The sequence below is a fragment of the Malania oleifera genome, chromosome 5 (assembly GCF_029873635.1).
Source record: "Malania oleifera isolate guangnan ecotype guangnan chromosome 5, ASM2987363v1, whole genome shotgun sequence".
Lineage (NCBI taxonomy): Eukaryota > Viridiplantae > Streptophyta > Magnoliopsida > Santalales > Ximeniaceae > Malania > Malania oleifera.
Genome location: NC_080421.1, coordinates 107,956,408 through 107,980,745, shown reverse-complemented (window position 1 = coordinate 107,980,745; position 24,338 = coordinate 107,956,408). Strand labels below are relative to the sequence as shown.

General features: G+C 34.7%; 2 protein-coding genes across 3 annotated transcripts; one reads left to right on the top strand and one right to left on the bottom strand.

Moving 5' to 3' along the window:
• Positions 1-331: 331 nt before the first annotated feature.
• On the bottom strand, positions 332-6,019 carry LOC131156785 (pentatricopeptide repeat-containing protein GUN1, chloroplastic). Of its 2 annotated transcripts, XM_058110738.1 has the most exons (5): positions 5,739-5,984; positions 3,977-5,663; positions 2,419-2,632; positions 889-1,073; positions 332-772 (listed from the first exon to the last, which is right to left on the bottom strand). In XM_058110738.1, the coding sequence occupies exons 1-5, from the start codon at positions 5,917-5,919 to the stop codon at positions 508-510; spliced, it is 2,532 nt and encodes an 843-aa protein (XP_057966721.1). In that variant the 5' UTR covers positions 5,920-5,984; the 3' UTR covers positions 332-507. The 2 variants fall into 2 exon arrangements, with proteins under 2 accessions (XP_057966721.1, XP_057966720.1); XM_058110737.1 differs by having other exon boundaries at positions 3,977-6,019.
• Positions 6,020-20,988: 14,969 nt separating this feature from the next.
• Positions 20,989-21,909, top strand: LOC131156110 (glycine-rich cell wall structural protein). Its single transcript, XM_058109556.1, has one exon. The coding sequence runs from the start codon at positions 20,989-20,991 to the stop codon at positions 21,907-21,909; it is 921 nt and encodes a 306-aa protein (XP_057965539.1).
• Positions 21,910-24,338: the final 2,429 nt, after the last annotated feature.

Below are 24,338 nucleotides of genomic sequence, written 5' to 3'. Positions count from 1 at the left end.
AACTGATGCCGTCTATGTCTTCTCCGAGCAAAACTTCCTTAAGAATGACGATCGTTTGTGCATCCTCAATCTGTGTCTTCACCTAAATCCTTCATCAGTTACCATGTTCATTATTTTTTCAAGCAGGCCACAGCTGATTTTCAGAAATTTGGGCAACCCAATATGCTTACACGGATACAGTTGAACTTAATTAACCAACCGAATGGACAGACACTTCAAGCTCTCACTCATTTTGCACACAAAAGACGTAAACTACGAACCCTCAGCACCGGAAAACACGAGTATCCTTCAATTTAAAAACCACGAGTTACAAAAGAGGGAATTCCAGAGAGAGAGAGAGAGGGATGTCAATACTTAAATTTTTCGATGTCAACAAATTACAGAGAGACATGAATACACAAAACACTGCTAAAGGAGGAGAGAACTATTTTCCAAGAACACAAATTACAATGATAGAACATGTTAGACAGGGAGGTCACAGAAATTAGCATGCGAATAGACAAACTACTACAAAGGGACTGCCTGAAAGTTAGGAATTTGATCAGCACTTGTGCTTCCTGGAAGAATTCTGTCATCGTGAAGAACGAGAACTTTCAGTGTGCCTGATTCTTTTAACCAAGCACCCACCACCGCACCCGTTAATATAAACCTCCCTAGATTGCACTTAGGAGCCCGAAATGGCGCACCCATGCCACGAAGGAGTGCCTCAATGGTTCGCCGTAGTGCCCCATCGCCAACTACTTTGCTATGCTTGCCCCAACCGGTCAATATACTGCACAAAGCAAAGAGCTTGAGTACCCATTAACTGACATGAGAAGAAACGTGTAATCACAGAACAAAATATTCAGTGGATGAAAGTGCCTGGATGATGCATATTTGCATATATACCTTAATATTTTTGGCAATTCCTGGCCCTCAAACACAATAGAACGTATATTAAGCAACCAAGAATGTACGATTGCCCGAGCAGCACCAGAAGACATCAAGTGCAAATCCAAGCAAGAATCAGACCACATGTTCTCCCATACGTTGTGCCGTTTCCCTTCAAGCACAACCAGCTGTGCCCCTCGTTTCTGCCAGAAAAAATAACAGAATGGATTTAACATTTTATTTGTAACAAAAATAACAAGAACAACAGCAGCAGCAGCAGCGCTGCAGCAGAGCAGAATTAACACTTAATTTCAGCCAAGAAAGAGTTCCATGCATGGTTGTGACAAAGAGTCATGGACCAAGTTGAAAAATCTGTCATGATGTCTGTTTATTGACGTGGGTATGACAGAAAACCTGCGAAATTGTTTTAGTATTCAAATGCTAAAAACATCTATTTTGCTTAAAAGTATTCAAAGGTGGCATGATTCCAATGATTCAGTGTTTGCCTCAGTGACAAGTTTATGCACACTCAAATTGCCCACAAACCCAAGTTTTACACTGTTAAAACTACTTTTAATTCTGGATTAATACATTTAATTTCTATGCAAAAACAAAGTAATATCATGCAGTTGTAAAACCATGAATGTGAGAAATCTGACTGCCAATTTGATCTCCCAAGTAAGACACAAATGGAAGTTTAAAGAAAGGCACGAAATGGAACACAAACTTTTATGATAAGCTCTGAGTTACATAATTGAAAAGCAAAAAAGAAAATTTATAATTGCAGGGAAAAAAGAAAATTTATAATTGCAGCCATAAATTTCTAATAAGTTTATATGGAATAAGACATTATAGAATATCAGTTTTCACTTATCAACTTCCTGATAATGGACATAAGAGTTCACATTCAAGGGAATTTCGAATATTGCAGGGGATCGTAGGAAATTCAGGACCACTAGGGGAATTCTCAGATATCCTGACTAGCAAATTGATCTCCCAAGGCACAACTGGAGTTTAAGAAAAGGCACAGAAAGGAACATAAACTCTTACGATCAGTTCTAAGATCCAGAATTTGTAAGAGAAAAGGAAAATGTATAATTGCAGCCATTACCTGTAAGTTTATATGGAATAAACATTATAGAATATTAAAATTTTCTTATCAACTTCCTGAAAATGGCCATAAGAGTTCCCATTCAAGGGAATTCTGAATTGTCGGAAATTCAGGATCACTAGCAAAGCTCTCAGATATTGGAAAAAAGGAGAATGCAGTAGCATAAATGGTGTAACCTAAGGAAGGAAAGTTGAGGTGCAAAAAATGCAAAGGGCAATTAAAAATGACTTTCCCAGATTTCTAGCCAATAGAAAATTCAATATATATATATATATATAGCAGCAAGAGACATTCTCAGACGACTTCTATGACACTTTCTACTCCATTGTAAATATTTACTTCATCTGAACTAAAAATACAGTGTTCCAATCATGTATTTGATACAACATTCCAATTACAAAATCTATTAAACTGGGTTAACAGACATTAAAACTTACCTGCCCAAAGTTCCACAGCATGTCTGTTAGAGCATTATAAAAGGAAGATGCAGTAGCAGAGTCCATCTGCTTCACTTCATCAAACAAGGATTGAGCTTGGACCCAGATGTTTTCCTTGTGGCTCAGGAGTCCATGTGCGACGCCGTAGACCTGATTATCAAACAAACGAAGTTCCTCCAACAACATCGAAGCATCTTCAAATGAATTACAGCGGCTACATCCACAACAGAGGCCAAATAAGTTCACATTGGACATACATGAAGTATATATTTAAAGGAATATCTTGAGTGACAAATGCAAGAGGCAACAAGTGATGAAATCCCACCAATTTAATCATCAGGCCATACAAGGTCCCAAATTTACCACTTTTGGCACAGAAGAATGTGAAGGCTAAAGCTTTAGGGTTACATCGGTTCAAAACTTTATGGCAATGGCTAAGAAATGAATAAAATGGTCATATGGTTTGATAAGTCATACAAGAATATGTATTGTCATCAAATCCATAACATGGAATGGACAATGAAAGAATGACTGTTCCCAAATTTCAGCAAGGGAATGTCTTCATATCCAATTCCATTTCGGATGCTTTTGCATAACTGAATTCTTTTTGAAATGTTATATTCCTAAACAATTTTTATCCCATTCACATCTTATTCATTCTATTCCTAGGAATAGACATTCCACAAGCCAAACGTAACCTAGGAGTAAAGATGCAAAAGCAACCTCTCATTCACTTAAATTGATGTTGTAGACAGACCAGCGGGGAGTATAAAAGGCTGTAAGCAGATTAAAGGGTGAAATCCTGTTTTTGGGAACTGACAGAAAAGGTCATTGTATTCAAACAAAACTGCACTTGGGGAACTAAGCAAACATGAATTAACTTTTTAAATATTAGATTAATTGGATCCATCAATCAAAGGGTCTATTTAATCGTGGAAAATAATTTTAGTTTCCATTTTCACTTTTCCAAATAATTACAAAAATGTCACATTATTTTCTGATTTCCCAACATTTGTACACAAAAGTTAGGAAACAGTTTAATATTTTTTTTCCAAGTTTGCAATGTAAATGTTGAGAACAGAAAAATAAGGTTGCATAGTTGCAAATTTCTAAATAACTGGAAATCGAAAATGAAAACAACTTCCGACAACTAAACAGACCATAAAAATAAAATTTTACACGGGTGATACAAAATCTACAAATATTGCTTAGACATTCCTTTGTATTTTATTGCTTGAAAATACAAAGTCAAACTCTTAACCCGAGGTCCTAGTTTTTAATTTTTCCTCCACTGTACCACAATATCAATTAAGATGCTAGTTGTGTTCATCCACCAATTTTAGATCTCCTAAGTCCTCGTTGGATTAAGAGATTTTCGTTTTCTTAATTTCATGCAGTTGGGAGGTTAACATGCTAAACTGTGCTATTCTTAAAATCTTAGTTTTAACAACTCAAGATGCTTTATTGGATAAGATGAACATGGTATGGATTCATATCACAATCAATATTCTTCATATGACAAGTTAACAGTTCAATAAAACATCGAAAAAAAAGTTACCTGCAAGCATTAATAATGGCAGAGAAGGTAACTACATTTGGTTTTATTTCCAGAGCATGCATCTTTTGAAAAACTTCCAGGATGCAGAAGATTTCTTGCCCGCCCCTGTTGCATTTTTTGGCAAAATATGATTTATCAGCAGCTAGCTGCCCAAAATATTCTATGATCTGTTTATCCTCCCTAAATTCTGTGTCCCTTTCTGCAGCATGTTCAGTTGAAGAAAAATATGTGATCTGTGACTTACAAGCTCCACCAGAAACACCATCTGCATGTTCTGCAGTTGTCGTCCGACCAAATGCGTCGATTATAGAATTGTAAGTTACAACGTTAGGCCTTATTCCTTCCTTTGTCATCTGATCAAGCAAGGATACAGCAGATTCCACCAGTCCATTTTTGCACAATGCATCTATGAGGGTGCTGTAAAGAACAACATCAGCCTTCAATCCTGCCTGCTTAAACTCTCTAAACGCCTCCATTGCCTCTCTGTACAAACCACCTTTTGAGTACACATCGATCAATGTTGAGTAAGTCAGTAAGTTAGGACAAACACGTCTTGCTTTCATCTCTGCAAATATTTGCTTAATTTGATCATACTTCCCTTGTTTTCCATATCCACCCAGAAGTGCATTGTAAGTAACAACGTCCTTCCTAATCCCAGAACTCTCCATCTCCTGACAAACGCTTAAAGCCTCATCAAACCAACCAAGCTTCGCATAAATTGAAAGCAAAGTGTTGTATGAAACTCTATCTAATCTAATACCCACGAGTTTCATCTCGCTAAATAAATTGAGCGCTTCATCTAATTTACCTGCCTTGGCATACCCATCAATCACAGTACTATAAGTCACCACATTAGGCAATATATTCTTCCCAGGCATCTCTGCCATTATTTCAACAGCTAAATCCATCTGCCCCCCTTTACAGAGAGCATCTAAGAGTGTATTGTAAGTGAATATATCCTGATCAATCCCTCTATAAACCATCTCATTGAACAAATTCCTCGCCACCTCCCACAATTCCCCACGGCTACAAACGGCAAGAAGTGAATTGAAGGTAATTCGATCAGGTTGCACTCTATTCCTCAACATTTCATTGAACACCTCCTCCGCACGCTTGAAGTCCACGCCCCCTTTCCCACAGGCATCAATCACAGCATTATAAGTAACTAAATTAGGCTTCAACCCTTTATTCTTCATAGACTCAAAAACCTTTAAGGCCTCGTCGCAGTACCCACTTCGCCCGTATGCGCTAATCAAAGCCGAAAAAGCATAAACAGTGTTCCCATAGCCCTCTTGAAACGCCTTCGTGAACACATTCCTTGCTAAATCAACCTTCCCCAACCTACCCAGAATCCCTATCATGGCGCTTGCGAGCTTCCCCTGCTCATTAGACCTTCTCTCTCGCTCCACTGCGAACTCAAAACACCGAATCGCCTTCGAACATTCCCCTAAATTACCGAGTTCCCTAAGCAAGAAGGTGTAATCATCCGTCCCACAGAGCTGCGACTCAAATCCAAGCAAAACGCTCTCAAAGCTCTTACAATCCTCTGTACCCAGGTGAATCAAGTGGAGCAGAACCTCCTCGGCGACCGACGTGTGGCGGCCAGCGAAGGCGGTCTTGGGGCGACCAAAGTGCATTTTGGAGACGAAGCGAGTTGATCTTCGGCCACAGAAGCCGACGCGGAGCTCTGATTTCGGAGGGAAAGAAGAGATGAGAGCGGGGAAGACAGGGTTTTTGGAAAGAGGAGTGGCGGCAGAAGTACCTGGATTGGCGGCGGCATTGCGAGCACTGGGTGAGAACTTGTTTAGAGAGACCTTGTGGGAGGCCCAGTTGTTGTGGCTGTGGCGGCGGCTCTGAGAATGATTCTGGAGGTTCTGGTGAGGGTATTGATGGTGGTTTTGGTGGGGTTTTGTGGCGGTGATTGGCGCAGTTGAGGACGCCATACCGCGGCGGCTTTAGAGACGGGTTTGAGAGAGCAGGGCGGAATGAGAGAGAGAGAGAGCGAGAGGGGATAATGATAAGACTCATAAGAGGAAGTAGGCCTGGCAAAACGGGCGGGCCGGCCGGGTTTGGGCTGGTCACTAACGGGCCGGGGTCATAAACGGGCCGGGTCATAAACGGGTCACACATGCTAACCCTAACTCGCCCATTTAATAAACGGGCGGGTAACGGGTCATCCGTTTAAAAATATATAATTTTTTATTTTAAAATTTTGAAAAATTTCATATAAAATGACATTTTTCTAAAAAAAAACTGCATTTTATTTATTAATTTTTAAATAAAAAGAACATAAAATATAAAAAACAATACATCTCTTTAATGAATACATTTTTTAAAAAATGTAAAATTAAAAAAAACACACACACCTCTAAAAATATTAAATATGCATAATACATGAATGAAATATTTATATATAAATCTAAATTTAAATGAGTCCCACAATATTTACATACAAAGCTAAATGTAAAATATTTAATAAGTTCATTCATCATTCATATTTTTTTAATTCATGCATTATGCATAACACATGAATCAAATATACAAGTCCCACAATCAAAACATAATTTAATGTTATATTTAATGTTTTGTATTTTAAGTCTTCTAGATATTATGAAAGGTTGTGAAACATACTGGTATTATGAATACTAAATAATGTTTGGAGATATGTATATATTTGAATACAGGTGGATGATTAATTTATTAGGGTTGGTAGATGGATTTAGAAAACTCTGGTATTATATAACTGGGAGATTATATTTATGTTTTCCGCTGCGTATATGTTGATTATGGATTATCAGGGATTATATCATGTATAACGTGTTGGACCCTGGTTTAAGGATTCGGGGCGTTACAGATGATATCAGAGCAATGTCCAGCTGGAAGTGTAATTAATTTCACATCGCCTGGATATGGAAATGTTAGAGTATTAGGTTAGAGATAATTTAAACCAGAGTATAGGAAACAGTTAAGATAAGGATGCTAGATGGATAGGTCAGGTTAGGTGCTGAGAAGTAAGTATGGTGTAGGGAAGTATAGGATTTTGTCTTATAACTTGGAGGCAGAAATCCCTTGGCGGACTTTTGTGATTTTCTGATTCAGTCGACGGTTTCAGAAAACCACAGTAAATTCATCGATGATGATGTTTCTTAGCCGTGAGACTTGTCCTTATATGGATAATTTGGACGTGTATTGGTGAGATTATGATATGAGATATAGTAAATCGTAGAATTATGGAAATGAAAGATAGGGTAACAAATTTCGAGGACGAAATTTCTTAAGGATGAGAGAATGTAAAGATCCGAAAAATTAAAATGATTAAAATAATTAGAAAAAAAATAAAATAATAAATGAATAGATAAAAAGAATAGTATGAAAAAAAATAATGAAAAAAAATAAAATTAGATTAATTATTAATTAATTAATTAATCATTATTTAATTGAATTAATTAAATTAAATATATGATATTTATATATTTATATATATGTATGTGTGTGTGTATATATATATATAAAGGTTGTAATACTATAATGTTATAATATAGTATATTATATTATATATAAAAAGATAACTAAAGAAGAAGAAGAAGAAGAAAGAAGAAAGAAGAAGAAGAAGAAGTCAAATTTTTTTAATTACACAGAGCCGGCCAAACCCCCCCCTGAATATTTCTCCTGCGCAGCCAACACTCGCTCCATCTCTATCTCTCTACTTCTTTCAATTTTTCGACTAGTTTACAGCGGGTTGGGAAACATAAGGTGCCGTTGTATTCTTGGTTTCGCTGCCGACATTTCTATTGAAACAGATTTGTCGTGGGAACGACTTAGACACTCCTTCTGGGGAAAGGTAATTTTTCCTTATATTCATAATTTCTTTGTAAATATGCGGTTAAATCGACGATCGGATACCACCACGGGGTCCTAGTCATCGTCGTCGTCATTTTGGCATAGGTAATTTTTCAATTGGGGTTTTCTAAGCCCCACTCCAAGCGAGAGTGAGATTTGAAAATTTTGAAAAACTGGTTATATATGCGGGTATTATTATTTATTTGACCTTAGGAAACATTTAAATAGTATTTTATTTAAGATTAATTTAATGAAACTAGAGTTTTTGATTCAGGGTCCAGGTGAGCGTCGCAGGTATTTTTTGGAGTCTCTGTTGGCGTAATTCAAGAAATCGGGTAAGGGGAAAAATATATATTAAATCAGAATTTTTATGAATTAAATGAAAAATAAATTGTGTTATATGTACATGTATATGTTTCGATATAAGTAAAATGTCAGCCATTTAAATTATATTTTTTTCGAGTTTAGGGTTATTTATTAGATATGTATATGCGAAAATAAACTAATGAAAGTGGAAATATTTTTTAGAATAATTATGCAAGAAATTAAAAGTATTTTTCTAGTATATGAATGTTAATTGTGGGTTGATTTATTTTCAGGCAATGTATGAATTTTATTGCCAAATTGTGTGGCATGAGTAAATAGGAATGTTGTGTAGAAATATATTATATGTATGAGATGCATGATATACAGGGAATGAATTGAGTATGAAAATAATATGTTGTTTGTGTGTGTTAATGCAACCATGTAAATAGCTGAAATATGCTTGGTAAAACAGTGGAAATATGTTGGGTAAAACAGCTGAACGTGGCTGGGTAAATGTATGACAGTTGAAATATGTTGGGTAAAACAACTGAAATATGTTAGGTAAAATAGTTGAAATATGCTGGGTAAAACAGCTGAAAGAAGCTGGGTAAATGTGCAACAGCTGAAAAATGTTGGGTAAAACAGTTGAAAGATGTTGGGTAAATGTATGACAGCTGAAAAATGTTTGGTAAAACAGTTGAAAGATGCTGGGTAAAACAGCTGAAAGATGGTATGAAATGAAATGAAATGTGAACAATGTAAAATGGGAAAGAGTCACTTAAAGTGAAATGTAATGTAATGTTAAGCTGTGAATATGAACAGATGTGTATGATTGAATAATGATAGAAAGAATGATGTATTGTGATATTAGAAGTATGTATGTACGTAAAATATGTTATGATTGGGCGAGGCGTACCTTTCTTCTAAGGGTTTGCTGAGTAAGGCGAGTGCACTAGTAGTTACAGATGTGGCAGTAGTTGCATAACGTACTAGGGCAGATGGAAATTACTTGTATGGGCGGGTAGATTTCCCAATTCTTGGGAGCCTTCGCCGATAACCTTTTATATGAACTGTGTGACTATGAGATCAATTTATTACTTGAGGACTTGCTGAGTAAGATGAGTGCCCTGGTATGCTTTAGCTGCGACCTTTGGATTGCCTAAATATCATAGCAGAGGGGTGCTATTTATATGGGCGGGTAATCACCCATATCATCAGGTAATCTCGTAGGTTAAACATTTGCATGTGTTTGATTAGATTCAGGGAATGATTTCAGAAATTATGTTAACGATTTTTAGATGTTAAATAATATGACATATATAAACTCATGTTGGCCACACACTGTTTTAATATATTATTTATTCCCTTTCTGAGATGTGTCTCATCTGAATATGAATTTATCTTTTTCAAGATTTCCTCAAGATCGAGCTTTAAGAGCTCGAGTTTTTATAGTATTATTGGGGAATAGAAAAAAGAAAAAAGAAAATGGTATACTTCTATGTTAATTTTGAGATATATATGTTATGTTTTATGTTTTGTATTTTAAGTCTTCTGGATATTATGAAAGGTTGTGAAACATACTGGTATTATGAATACTGAATAATATTTGGAGATATGTATATATTTGAATACAGGTGGATGATTAATTTATTATGGTTGGTAGATAGATTTAGAAAACTCTGGTATTATATAACTGGGAGATTATATTTATGTTTTTGCTTATATGTTGATTATGGATTATCAGGGATTTTATCAGGTATAACGCGCCGGACCCGGGTTTAAGGGTTCGGGGCGTTACAAAAAGTCTCCTATCCCCCGATTTAATTAATAAATCATTGTATGAGGAAACTTTTTAGCTTGTGAGTCTTTGCATTTGTATTGCAAGACTCTTAAGGTTGTCTTGTATAAAATATTTTGACAAGTTTGGTTTGCAAATATCTCGTGTGTTTGATTTTTGAAAATTAATTTTTTGAGATATTTGTTTGTGATTTCAAAATCTTTGAAACTATATTTGTGGTTGATATATTTATATATATAGTTTCAAAGAAAGCTTGCTAGGCACACTCTCACATGTTTATTGCATATTGACATTATCTTGAGAGTAGCTTCACTTGACCAATCTCACCTAGCATAAATAGTATTATCTGTGAGTGCATTGGTTATTATTTTAGCGCATCGGTACATATCTACTTATTATAGAAGCACTACATTTGTACATGTTGATTGTGCTCAAATTATTATATCTGTTGTATTCCCAACGTGTGGTCGGAAGAGGGAGACTTACCTTGTGAAAAGTCTCGGATTTGCTCAGATCCGGTTAGGAGAACACTGGATTGGTTCAGACCAGGTTAGGAGAATTAGGTGCACCAGCCTGTAAAGTGTTGTAAATGGTGTTGCTCCACCTACAAGTGAGCAATTTAGTGGAATTCTCTTACTTGTGAGCTTGAGGCGGGGACGTAGGTAGTATTGGCCGAACCCTAATAACATATCATGTGTATACTTTATATTTTCTCAATTTATTTTCCGCACTTTCATTTTCAGCACAAGTATGTTGTATGCTTGATTTACTATATGTTGTACATGTGTTGATTGGGTTTATAATTATATAGACAAACCCTAGGTTGCGTAATACTACTACTTTGGATAAACCTAGGAATAAATTTTAAATTTCCAATTCACTTCCTTCTTGGAAATACACCAATTCCAACAATATTTCATTTCTTAATCCTTAAGAAACCTATGAAATTACGAAAATACCCTTTCTCAAATTCTCTATAAATAGGAAAGTTCTTAATTCATTTTTCATAAAAAAAATTCAAAGAGGGAATTGAAAGAAAAGTGAAGAAAAAGATTTAGTGGTAGGCGGAGAATTTTTATGTACTTAAAATTCTCACTCTTCCACTATTTCCCAACTCACTTTAAGAATTCATTATAAATCGCATTGAAGGAGTAGATTAAGATAAGTACATTAGATTATGTTATATTTTATTTTAAAATATACTTAATTTAAATTATGTGTATTTAATTATATCTGTTTTATTTAAATATGTATCTGAGTTAAATTAAACAACGCATATTTGATTATATCCGTTTTTTATTAAATATATTGGAGTTAAATTAAAATATGTGGCATTGATCATGCCCGCATTTTTATTTAAATACACCCGAGTATATTATTATAGATTTTCTCAAGTAATTTATAAAATTATAATTAGCACGCAAATTGTGTAGCATGAGTTTATTTTATTGTATAAATGAGCAAGTATGAGATTTTTACGTTGTTATGATTATTACATGATTTATTATGAATAATAATGAGATTTTGTATTGAGAAATTATGGAATGTTCATGATATTATTTTATTATATAAATTATAATTGTATGTTTTAAGAACCCTGATGACTCAAATGTTATGGATGCTCGGTAATGTAACTACAAATGAGTATGAGTATAAGTGCAATCACACTGTTGTGAAAGTGTTGGTGGTAGATAGTAGATTTATCTTAATTGCAAATCTGCTTCCAGGCTAGGATGTAATAGGAAAATCGCACTTACACGTATGTTACGGTTTGATTTAGTTTGGTCGACCAACCAGTTAAGTTCAGTTTTCAGATTGTACAACCTGATCATGGAGTTAAACATGACTTACAGTTAAAAAGTCAAAAAGAATTTTTTATACATATTTATATATTTATGTGATCGGGGCCATTTATTAGGCGTAAATGTGGTTTACTGTTTACAAATGTGGTTTTTAATAGTTGAATTATATATATTTATACTGTAAAGCTCTTCTTAACCACACACTGATAATAATCTAGTCTTTACTTGCTAAGAGTTGTCTCACCCTCAATTATTATCATACATTACAGATACCTTGAGGAGCATAACCGAAATCAAAGTGGCACAGCGAAAACGTGGGTGGGATTAGAAATAGCTATTTAGGAGAAATATTAAATTAGTTATGTTTTTAATGTTTTTGAAAATTTTAAGGATATTAATTTTGATATTGGAGATATTCTTGTAATAAAGATGTTTAGTACTCTGTTAATAAATGTATTTGAGGTCTTTCGCTGTAAAATTATTTATAGGTTCGGGTCACTACAATAATAACAACAATAAAAATAATAATAATTACACTAATGACAATCACTAATATGAAAATATAAAAATAATAATCAAACAACAACAAAAATAAATAGTAATACTAATTGTTACTATTATTATAAAAAAATAGTCAAGAATAACAACTAAAAATAATATTTGTTACAATTGAAATAATAATAACAAGAACATTATAAATAATAAGAAAATCCAAAATAATAATAAAAATTATTTCAAGGAAAATAGTTATTATAACAATAATAACAAAATAATTACACTATAATCATTATTATAAAATAATAACAAATTATAATCAAATAAAAATAACAAAAACAACAACAACAACAACAATACTAATTGTTATTATTATTAAAACAATAACAATTAATAATAATTACAATAACAATAAAAAAATGATGATATTTATTACTATAAAAGCGTAGTAATAATGAGGAAACTAATAATAAAAAGTGCAAATATAATAATAATTATTATTTTAAGTACAATAATTATTGCAAAAATAATAATGATGACAATTAATAATAATTACAATGCCAATAATAATTATTTCTTTAATTTAATAATAACAAAAAGATTAATAATAATAAAAATGAAAAATACTAATAATTATTATTTTAAGGATAATAATTAGTATAAAAATAAAAAATAATAATAAAAACAATAAAAAAACATTAAAAATAATTAAAATCACTATTATAAAATAAGAATAATAATATAAAATTTAAAAATTATGAATTAGGGATTTTTAATGAAAAATGACTTATTTTGATTCCATTATACAAGTTATTAAAGAATATCAAAGTTGGAAAGAACTTGAAACTGAATTTTTATAGTCATTTTATGTTATTAATCAAACGTAGAACTTACATTCCAGAAGTAATTCAATTTCTACCTTAATTTCATTTCTCACTAGATTCCTTTCTTACTTCAATTTCATTGCATAAACCAAAAAAGGGATTAGTCTAGGAGAATATTTTGCACAAGTCGATATATGAAAATTTAAAATAGTTAGGATGATTATATACTATAATCCAAGTTCATAAATGATTGCTCTCCACTTGTCAATGCACGCACACACGCACAAAACATGCCTTTGCAAGAAAAATATTAATTGGATCAAAGTAATTTAGTCATACATGTATATAGATTTTTTTTTAAATACAAGAAATTAAGGTCTTGTTTGGAGCTTAAAAAAACATTAGAAAAAGGAAAAGAAAAAGATCAAAAAACAAGGACCCATTTAGTTGTCAAAAACATATTTCATTTTCCAATTTAGTTTTCGAAATAATTGCTAATAATACTAATTATTATTACTATTATAATAAAAATTGAACAACAACAAAACTAAGCCTTAAGTCCCACTAGGTGGGATTGGCAGCATGAATCATTTTTCACCAATTTATGCGATCATGAAAAGTTTCTTTCGACAAATCTAGAGTTATTAAATCTTTACTATCTTATTTCAAGTTATTTTAGGTTTACCTTTACCTCTCACAATAACTAACTCACTATTCCTCACTCATGCACTATGTGGCTTATGTCGCAAGTATCCAAACCATTTGAGTTATTCCTCCCTTATCTTATACAAGAGTTATTCCTAACTACGAATATGCTCATTTTTAATTTATTTTTCAATGTTATGCCATTTATCCATCTAAACATTTTCATATTGTCAATGTTTCTTAGTTGATCAACATTCTGATCCATATAACATAATTGGTCTTATAGCCATCCAATAATACTTTCTTTTAATTTTAAGGATATTCTACAATCACAAAACACTTGAAACATTTCTCCATTTTACCTAACTTGTTTTAAATCCATGCATTACATTCTCTTCAATTTCTCTCTTAGCTTGCATAAGAAATCCAAGGTATCGAAATCTATAAGTATTTTTTATTTCTACATCAAATGTAACTTTGTCTCCAATATTCATTCAATTATTATAAAAATTACATTTTATATTTTCTTTCTTATTTCTCCTTATCCTAAGGCCCTAGATTCTAAAGCATCTCTTCATAATTTTAACTTAACCTCTAGTCCACCCTTAGTTTCATTAATCAATACAATATTATCTGCAAACAACATACAACATGGAACCTCATTTTGGACACTCCTAGTCAGCTGATTCATCACTAAAGTAAAAAATAAAGGCTCAAAGTAGATTCTGTTAGCTTTGGTGCAACCCTAAGAGGGGGCGGTGAATTGGGTATTAAAAATTTATCACCTAGGTTAACTAGTTTATTAACAGTGTAATACAACCTAGGGTCAGTCTACGCAATCAACAAATAAACATACACGTACAGTAAAGGTAAAGTGTGTAAATGTAAAGAACACGCACGATATGTTATCGGGGTTCAGCCAACTGTGCTTACGTCCCCGCCTTGGCCACACCAGCACAAAGATTATCACTATAATGCTCACTTAAACGGGTGGAGCAGCACCTATACAAACCAAGTCAATTCAAGGGGATGACCTCAACCAACACGCCTTAATAGGATGACACACCTAACTTTCCTAACCGAGTTTAAGCCAATTTGGGACTATTCCATAGGGTTAGTCTCCCTTTTCAGACCCGCACCCAGAATACAACCAATGTGTATAAAGTTTGTACACGGAAATACGTTTCTAGATAAGAAAATGTGTGCACCAATACAGCTCAGTCAATATTACAAACACAAATGATATGTAAATATACTCAGTGCTCTAATGTGTGCCAAACACTCAATCAAGTATTATAATCAGTCCAGATCTAGAGTGTGTATCCAAGTAAGATTTGAAACACAATATGTGAATAACACAAAATCATATCAGAGTTTCAAATATGCTAAGCAAGTTAAATCAAACAAACTCAATAGAATATTTCAATATACAAAGCACATTGGAGTTGTTTGAAAGACTAACTTTTTGAAAAGGATTTTTGCACACCAAAAACTAGGTTTAGGTATCTTGCAATGACAATGCAAGAACCACAACCCTCAAAGTCTTTCCACGCAAGATTTATCAAATGAAATCGGTGGAAGAACTTTAATGCTAAACTCTCAAATAAAATCAATCAAGCAATAATACAAGTGAGAGTTCTAATTAGAGAGATTAAGCACAATAGCCTTAGAGATACTCAAAATGCTTAAAGAGATCAAGAGCATGGAGTATGTGAGTGTTTGGAAGTAGTATTGACTATAAAATGATTTTTGGATTTGAGAGAATTTTGGCCTTAATGATCTTTCTAATCTCCTGCTAATTATTCCAAATGAGGAGGAATTTATAGACTTCCCCAAAAATATGACCGTTAAGGATACATGTGGAATAATTAGAAAAGTTTTAATATTAATTAAATTAACCCCATTTAAAAAAAGTTAATTGCGGTAAAAAATAAGGGGCAACCTGAGAGCACCGGTTGACCAGGACAAGTTTGGTTGACCGAAGTTATAGAGGGTCAGTCGATCGGGAGTCAAATGAAATGTAAGTTTGGTCGACCATATTTGTAAATCCGAAGCCTTTTTGGGAGGTTCAGTTGACCAGGACTAAAATGAACTGCACGGTCGGCCAACCGGACTGTTGAGTTCCCGCACGTGGGAACTCAAACGACCTGGTAGTTGATATGTATTTTAGGCTCGGTCGACCAGGTGGTCAAAATGTTGACTTTTAGAGAGTTCGGTCCCATGGTCAAATGAACTATTAGAGTTTAGTCGACCGAGCTGTGGTCAACTAGTTTACCCAAACCAGGTTCGGTCGACCGGTGATATTGAACTGGAAGGTTCGATCGACCAAATATGCATGTTTTATGCATTTCGGCTCTGTTTTAAGCATTCAATCACTCATTTCAAATGATCATTCATATACGTGCAAGAGTGTCATAGGGTCATTTTAGGCTTTTTTGAGTGCACCGAAAAAATTCAGTGTCGGTTGACGGAAGGGTATTTCTTAAGGTCTTTCCATGATCTGTGTAGGTACCTAAAGTCCAATTATGGTCGATTTGAGCATACCTACCTACCATGCATGATGCAAATTATTACAAGCAATAGGAGTGCACAGTCCATAATTAATTTTCATCCTAGAATGAAGAAATGAAATAATGATTACAAATACAACACATAAATCTTCATTCTTCGGCACGAACACCGCATGCCATCATGATATGTCTTTTAGTTTGAAAGCGCGTACAAGGTGAACCTGCATGCAAGTCTTAGTACAACCATCAGTACCAATAGTATTTGTCATAATCAAAACTGGGTGTAACCTATCAGGTCAACAAATTCTTGATGTACACCTATTGCGATTGAAATTTCTCTAGCCTTTCCACCAATAGTCCTTATACTATTAATTACTTAATCGTAAATATCCTTAATGACATCAATATACTTAATATATACACTTTTTTTTTTATTTCCTAAAACTTACCATAGAATTTTCCTAGATACCCCATCATACGTTTTCTCTAAATCAATAAATATCATATGCAAATCTCTCTTTTTTTGCCTAAATTTTTCCATTAATCTTATTAAATGATATACAACTTCTATAATAGATCTATCAGACATAAAACTAAATTGATTTTCTAAGACCTTCGTTTCTAGCCTTAACTTTTGTTCAACTACCTTTTTCAACAATTTCATCGTATGACTCATAAGTTTAAGTCCACAATAGTTATTACAATTTTGAATATCTCCTTTATTTTTTTGTATGTAAGTATTAACGCGTTTTTCCTCCATTCATTTGTCATTTTCTTAGTTTCTATAATTGTGTTAAATAAATTAGTTCATCATATAATTTCATTATCACCTAAACATTTACTGTAGTGACCCAAAGAATAATAATATTATAATAATAAAGAGAGAGGAAAATGGAAACAGGAACAGAAGGAGGCAGTAGACTTCGTCGATGAACGTGGAGCGTTCGTCGATGACCTTGCATTTTGGAGAATAATTTCAGGCTTCGTCAACGAATATAGGGATTCGTTGACGAATGTCTTCAAGATCTTGTCAACGAGGTCCCGTTTCGTCGACGAGAAAATATCGAGCGAATGATTAGACTACTCTGAATTTCGTCGACGAAGGGGAAGGTTCGTCGACGAATTTACTGAAGGACTCGTCGACGAGGTGACGTTTCTCATTGACGAATATGACCCTATAAATAAAACTCGGATTTTTATCCTATTTCAGCTCAAATTACTCTCTCTTCTCTCTCTCCTTCGGTCACTCTCCCTTCTCTCTTCATTTTTGGCCCCGCTAGTTGCCGGATCGATGATCCAAAACCACCACGACGCTCCTGGCTAAGTTCTCTGCAAGTCTGTCTAAACGGATCGTTGGTGAAATGAAGTTGGATTCCATCCCAAATTCAGGGTAAGACATTTTAGTCCGTTTTTGGCCTTAAGACAGTTATAGGAAATGATGTAGGCAGAGAAATATTGATATTCTGTTCTGACAAACGTTATTTTCAGGGTGTTATGTAAGAGGCCCTGCGGGTGTTAGGCCAGTATACCATAGGGGCTTTCCAATAGTCAGGAAGAGAAATATGCTATGCTAGGTAATTTTAAAATGTTATGCAGTTTATTAGATTATGAATATTATGTATTAAAGTATGGTGTGGCTTGAGAATATAAATATAGTACGGAGATATGTTTTACGAATTTCAATACCATGATTTTACAAATTTCAGTACCATGATTATATGAATTCTAGTACCATGATTATACGAATCTCAGTATCATGATTATACTAATTTCAGTACTATGATTATGCAGTTTTAGTATTATGATTATACAGTTCTCAGTATCAAGACGTATGGATCACAGTTACAGTTTATTTCAGTATCATGGTTATTACAGTTATTTTAGAATCATGGTAAATCAGATAATTGTATATAATGATATGTTATATAGTATCAGACCCTGTTGAACCATATAGTTACAGAGCACGGTACCTTTGCTACAGATATTTATGTGAGTGCAACCACCTATTTAGATAATATGTGGTAGTAGGTCGATCACCTAGTCCCTTGACGTGGATAGGCTCCCCATCAGATATGGGTTGAGGTGGGTAGATCAGACCGATGGAGTATAGTGATTTACCCTGGTCGGCCAGCCAGTGTAGATCCCGCCTACAGGCTGCACAACCCTGTCATGAGGGGTCAAATCATGACACACAGTTTCCACAGGGAAAGTTTTCAGTTACTATTACGTATATACAGATTTACTGAAACAGAGAACATACTTATATACACTAGAAGTATTTTGAATAGTAACTTACAATACTGTTATGTTAAGCAACATGGAAAGGGGTAGTGGATTTTATCACTTGTACTGTATTTACATATTCAGTTATACATGATTATATGAAAACAAATTTTCATAATATTATAGCTCATTTGTCACACACTAGTAATAGCATATTTCGTCTTATTGAGTGTTGACTCATCCCAATTGAGAATTATTTTTTTCAAGTGATCTAAGTAGGTGAGCAGACCAGGCTCGCAGATAGAGGGGCCACAGTACTGCCCTGTCAGTAGAGAGTGAGTATATTTTGGGAGTGATTTTGTATGGCCCTCACCAGTTGAGGATATTTTGGGGACAGTGATATATGTATATTTTGAGGAAACCTATTAGCACTCTGGTATTGTATATATATATTTACATATGATTATGTCTATGTAATTTCTGCTTCTTGCTGCTTAGACTAATAATTGGATTTACCCCTAGTATGGTATCAGAGCATGTAGAATATCATAGTATGAAAAAAACAGTTAATTAAGCAGGTCGTTATATTTACAAACTTTAACTGGGATGATAATTGCAATAACGGTAAATAATATCATTATGAAATAATAATAACAACAAGAATAATATTAATAAAAAAAGGCCAAAATAAAAATTATTTTAAGGATAATAATAATTATAAAATAATAAAAAATAAAAACTAAAAATAACTACAATAAAATAATATTTATTATTGTAAAATAATAATAACAATAAGAGCAATAATAAATAAAAAAAGGCAAAATAAATACTAATAATTTTTTTTTTTAAAATGAGGGTACTATTCAAGGTCCTATGGACATTCAATTAATCCATCGGGATAATGGGCTCCCCTAGGGTTCGAGTCTTGGGAGCTATGACTTTTCATTCGAAATATTATTTTGATATTGAAATAATAATGACTATTTTAAGGATAATAATTTTTATAAAAATATTACAATTATAATAACAAAAAAAATAATTACACTAATAACAATCACTAATACAACAATAACAATAACAACAACAAAACCAAACCTTAATAACAATCACTAATATGAAAATAAAAAATAATAATAATCAAACTACAAAAAAAAAAAAAAACTGGTTTTTAGTGATAAAAGTACTAGTGACGATTTTAATTTCTTTTATTAATAAAATATTTTGACACTATTTTTTGTTGAAGTTGTTTTATTTTATTTCTTATTTATTTAAATAATTATAAAATTACCACCTTGTTATCTTTTTTTTTTTTTTTGTTAAGTAATAGAAAAAAAGTTGGATTGGAAGCATCTTTTTCATTATTTTTCTAGAATATTTCTTTGCATTTTAGAGCATGAAATTTAGATCTTGGAATTAGATTTTTGCGGATTATGGTAAAATATGTTAGGAAATTATTTTTAGTTTTTTTTCAAAATCCATACAAATCCAAAAGCTCCAAATATGATCCCAAATGCTAGCTTATATAATTTTTGAAAAACTAAAAAATAAGTTGTCTTTCTTGTTATTATTTTGGAATTTAGAAATAAAAAACAAGAAATTATTTTGTACAACTGAACTAATTATTTATTTTCTACTTTTTAAAATATGAATCTTGCAAAGTTAAAAAAAGGAAACAAAAATTTTTATAAGTTTTTGAAAAATTATATATTTATATATAGACGTGCATGCATCCATGTGACTGCATGGGAACGATACAATGCATGCATGCACTAATTTCAAACCCTAAAGTAAGTAGGGTAGATATGACGCGTGGCTTATTATTTCTACTGCCTTCATTCAAATTTTTCCACTGTAATTAATTAACTTTCAACGACCAGCAACCTGCGTATATGTGTAGAGGAAGAAAAATGATTGCCTGGTCGATTTGCTGCCTGATCATCAAGACAACACCAGCATTTGTGCTGTCTCCATCAGGACCCTCAAATTTATATATCGTCAAATTCGTTAATTAAATTATGATTTTTTTGTTGTGCATGTAAATATCAAAATTGAATATAATAGAATGGAGGTATTTGATTCCTATAATTTTTTATTTGATTTAATATTAATTTATCAAGTATTGAGTTAGTATCTTTACAATATAGTTATTAAAATAATGATATTAACATTATTATATTAAATAATTTCTTTATAATTTTAGGTTAATTGGTCGCTAGGTATAATATCAAAGTCTTCGCCCCTTAATTTTAGAGCTTGAATTTGAGATACATTTCTTTCGTGACTTTGTTTTGTAGGATTAAGTTTAATTAAATAAAGGTTTTTTATTTGTTTTTATTTTTTGGGAATAGAGACGCATGTGTCTTGGTTAAATTTAGCTAGTTTTAATGGTAAAAAAATGATTTGAAATTTCCTACTAGCTAGCTAGCTTTTTATCTCCTAGGGTAAAGGATTTTTTATTTTTTTTTTTGCGTGGAGGCTGAACTCTGCCCTATAAATACGATCACCCTCAAGCCTCTCCCACCACAAAATTAGGCATACTGATCTCATTCAGTGTAGCTGAGTGATCAAAATGGGGAAGTTCTTCGCTAAAAATGTCTGTCTCCTTGTTGTAACCTTGTTGATAGTAATGGCAGCTATTGGTTTAGCCCAAACGCGGCGCCCTCACGAGGAAGAGGACATTGTCATTCACACTGGCGGTGCAAGTGGGGGTGGTGGAGGCGGCGGCGGCGGCGGAGGCGGCGGAGGCGGTAACAAAGGAGGCGGCGGTAGTGGTGGTGGTGTTGGTGGCGGTAGTGGTGGTGGTGTTGGTGGCGGCACTGGTGGTGGTGTTGGTGGCGGCACTGGTGGTGGTGCTGGTGGCGGCACTGGTGGTGGTGCTGGTGGCGGCACTGGTGGTGGTGCTGGTGGCGGCACTGGTGGTGGTGTTGGTGGCGGTACTGGTGGTGGTGTTGGTGGCGGTACTGGTGGCGGCAGTGGTGGTGGTGTTGGCGGCGGCACCGGTCATGGTGGCGGTAGTGGTGGTGGTGGCGGTATTGGTGGCGGCAGCGGCAGCGGTCATGGTGGTGGTGGAAAAGGAGGTGGTGGCGGCAACGGTCATGGTGGTGGTGGTGGAAAAGGAGGTGGTGGTGGCCAAGGAGGTGGCAGTGGCAAAGGAGGTGGCGGCGGCAACGGTCATGGTGGTGGAAAAGGAGGTGGTGGTGGCCAAGGAGGTGGCAGTGGCAAAGGAGGTGGCGGCGGCAACGGTCATGGTGGTGGAAAAGGAGGTGGTGGTGGCCAAGGAGGTGGCAGTGGCAAAGGAGGTGGCGGCGGCAACGGTCATGGTGGTGGTGGTGGCAAAGGAGGTGGCGGCGGCAGCGGTCATGGTGGTGGTGGTGGCAAAGGAGGTGGCAGCGGCGGCGGTCATGGCGGTAATAAAGGTGGTGGCGGAGGCGGTGGTGGCGGCGGAGGCGGCGGAGGCGGTGGCGGATCTTCTAGCGCTGGAGGGTTTTAGTCTTGGAAGTCGTTCCTATCTTTGCAGCTATTATGAGAGCATGCATGCATGAGCATGCGCAGAGCATGATGAACAGTATCAGTCATGTACCCCTTTATAATTAGTACTGTATTGAAATAAAAGTTAATTAATAAATTAAGCTGTCGCATGCATGTCTTTAATCGTCTCCATCCTCATTCTCGTATTAACATTCATTGCTCTTTTCATCATATCTTTCCATGAATTTTTTTTTTTAGTCAAAAGGTAAAGCTGAATAGATGGATGATATTAATTAAGTTACCTCAAGGCACTGGGTCGAGGAAATGGAACGAGCGAAACCAGCAGGATTCGCCTTAATTATCCAGAAGCTAACTACAGAAACCTTCCTAAATTTGAGCAAACAAAATGGAACTTTGAGCCACTGCAGGAATCAACCTGGACCACAGAAAGAAATAAAGGAATCCCCTCCTTTATAGGTTTTCTTACACATTCCTAATTCGCAACTTATTTCATATTTTCTTTTAAGATTTTAGTATTTATTTATTTTTTAAGAAGTTAATTAAAGATCATTAGATTCAGTTTAGAGATAATATATAGTTAATTAGGTATGCTCGTAGAACGGGTGTGTAGGGAGTACTAGTACCTTCTCCTCGTATAACTGAACTCTCGATCCTAAATCTAATAAATGTAGATCGAGACTACTAGTTCCTTGGCCTTAAAATTAGTTTAGAGACCAATCAACGAATAGTAATTAGGTGAACTAACTACACTTATAAAAATAATTAGTTTGTGACAATTCCATCAAACTTTCAATATTATTATTTCTCGCCTTTTTGGACCCTTCTTTGTAGCGTTGCAAACTACATTTAGTCAATTCTTATTTTATTATTATTTAACCCAAATACTGGCTGATTGAGTGGCAATTTAGGGTCAACTCAACCAAAACTAACCCTTGTGCAACCCTATAACTGAAATGCAATCAGTGTAAATAATTTTTTTAAGAAGGGTAATTTCATTAGAAGAAAAAAGAAAACAAGCTAGGAGCTTGAATTCTTATAGAAACACATTCAAAGAAAAAAAGAGAAATGAGCAAGTCACCCTCCCATATCCGAAAAGATGCATGAAAACCCTTCCTAGTCTAAGGATGACAAAGAGGCGTTGGACTTAATCCATTGATGTAAGCCTAAATAACAACGATCAAATACCATAGCTATTGTGGAGCAATTGCCATTGAAGATTCATCTGTTCCTCTCTTTTCAAATTTACCAACATATAACTACCGGTATCGCTGCTTTCATTTTTTTGAGTCAACCCCTAAGCTTAGAGAAATTCCATGATAAGAACATGGGTGCCAAAGAATTTGGCATGACAATGTGATTTGACGTCTTTTGACAAATGAGTTCCCAGATTTGCCTGCTAAACTAACAATGAAAGAAGAGATGATTGGCTTCTTCACTGTCCTTCTTGTATAAGACACATATAGAGGCCAACCTCCAACCTCTTTTTTGTAGATTATCGGATGTTAGGATCCTATTGTTAATTGCAAGCCAACAAAAAACACTCACTTTTGAGGGAATGAATGTGTTCCAAAGATAAGACTAGGAGATGCTTACATTGTATTGAGGATCCCTATCGACGATGTGATTGTAAAAGCTTTTAACCGAAAAGGATTTAGTAGTGGAAAAATCCCAAACACATGAATCTGGCTTACCCTATTAAAAATTAAACTTGGCAGCCGCACCAACCAGCCGCTTCTATGGACATTGGAGATTGGCAGCCACTAACTCTTCACCAATTTCAGCCCACTTGTTTGAATTTAATTCTACCTATCGTCCATTTTCTGCTTTAAATAGATGTGTGTGTGTGTAATTTAATGTGTGGTGGAGTGAGGGTGAATAACCAGTGAGAAGAGAGAAAATTGTATCTTGAATTCGTCTCTATAATTGTTTTCAGAATAAAATTAATTGTTTTGTATTTATGTGCAATTCTCACTGAGTTTCAATCACAACCAGTGATTGAGCGAGTCCCCTCCACCCATAAGTTGTATCAAAGAGTCCAGGTTTGCTGAAATTCACCAAATAGAGGCGAACATAGAGAAATTCAATTTTTTTTCCCAGATTTGAAGTTGCTCAAAATCCAAAATTGAGCATATCATTGTGAAATTCACATTAAGACGATTCCAAAGGTGAAACTTGTGCTTCAAACAGAGTCTGAGAGAACCCACACGTGCCCTCACGCGCCGAAAGATGAAACATCGTCCTCCATTGGCACCGCACGTGCCGACGAGGACACTGACTACCAACGTCACGCCCTCCACGCGCCCGCATGCGTCTTCCTCTCCCGACTGGTGAGACCCGACCCGAACACCTAATCCATGACCCAGCCCAACAACGAGCAACTCATAACTAGCCCCGCGAAGACGACCCAACCTAGCTCTAGACCCGCGATTA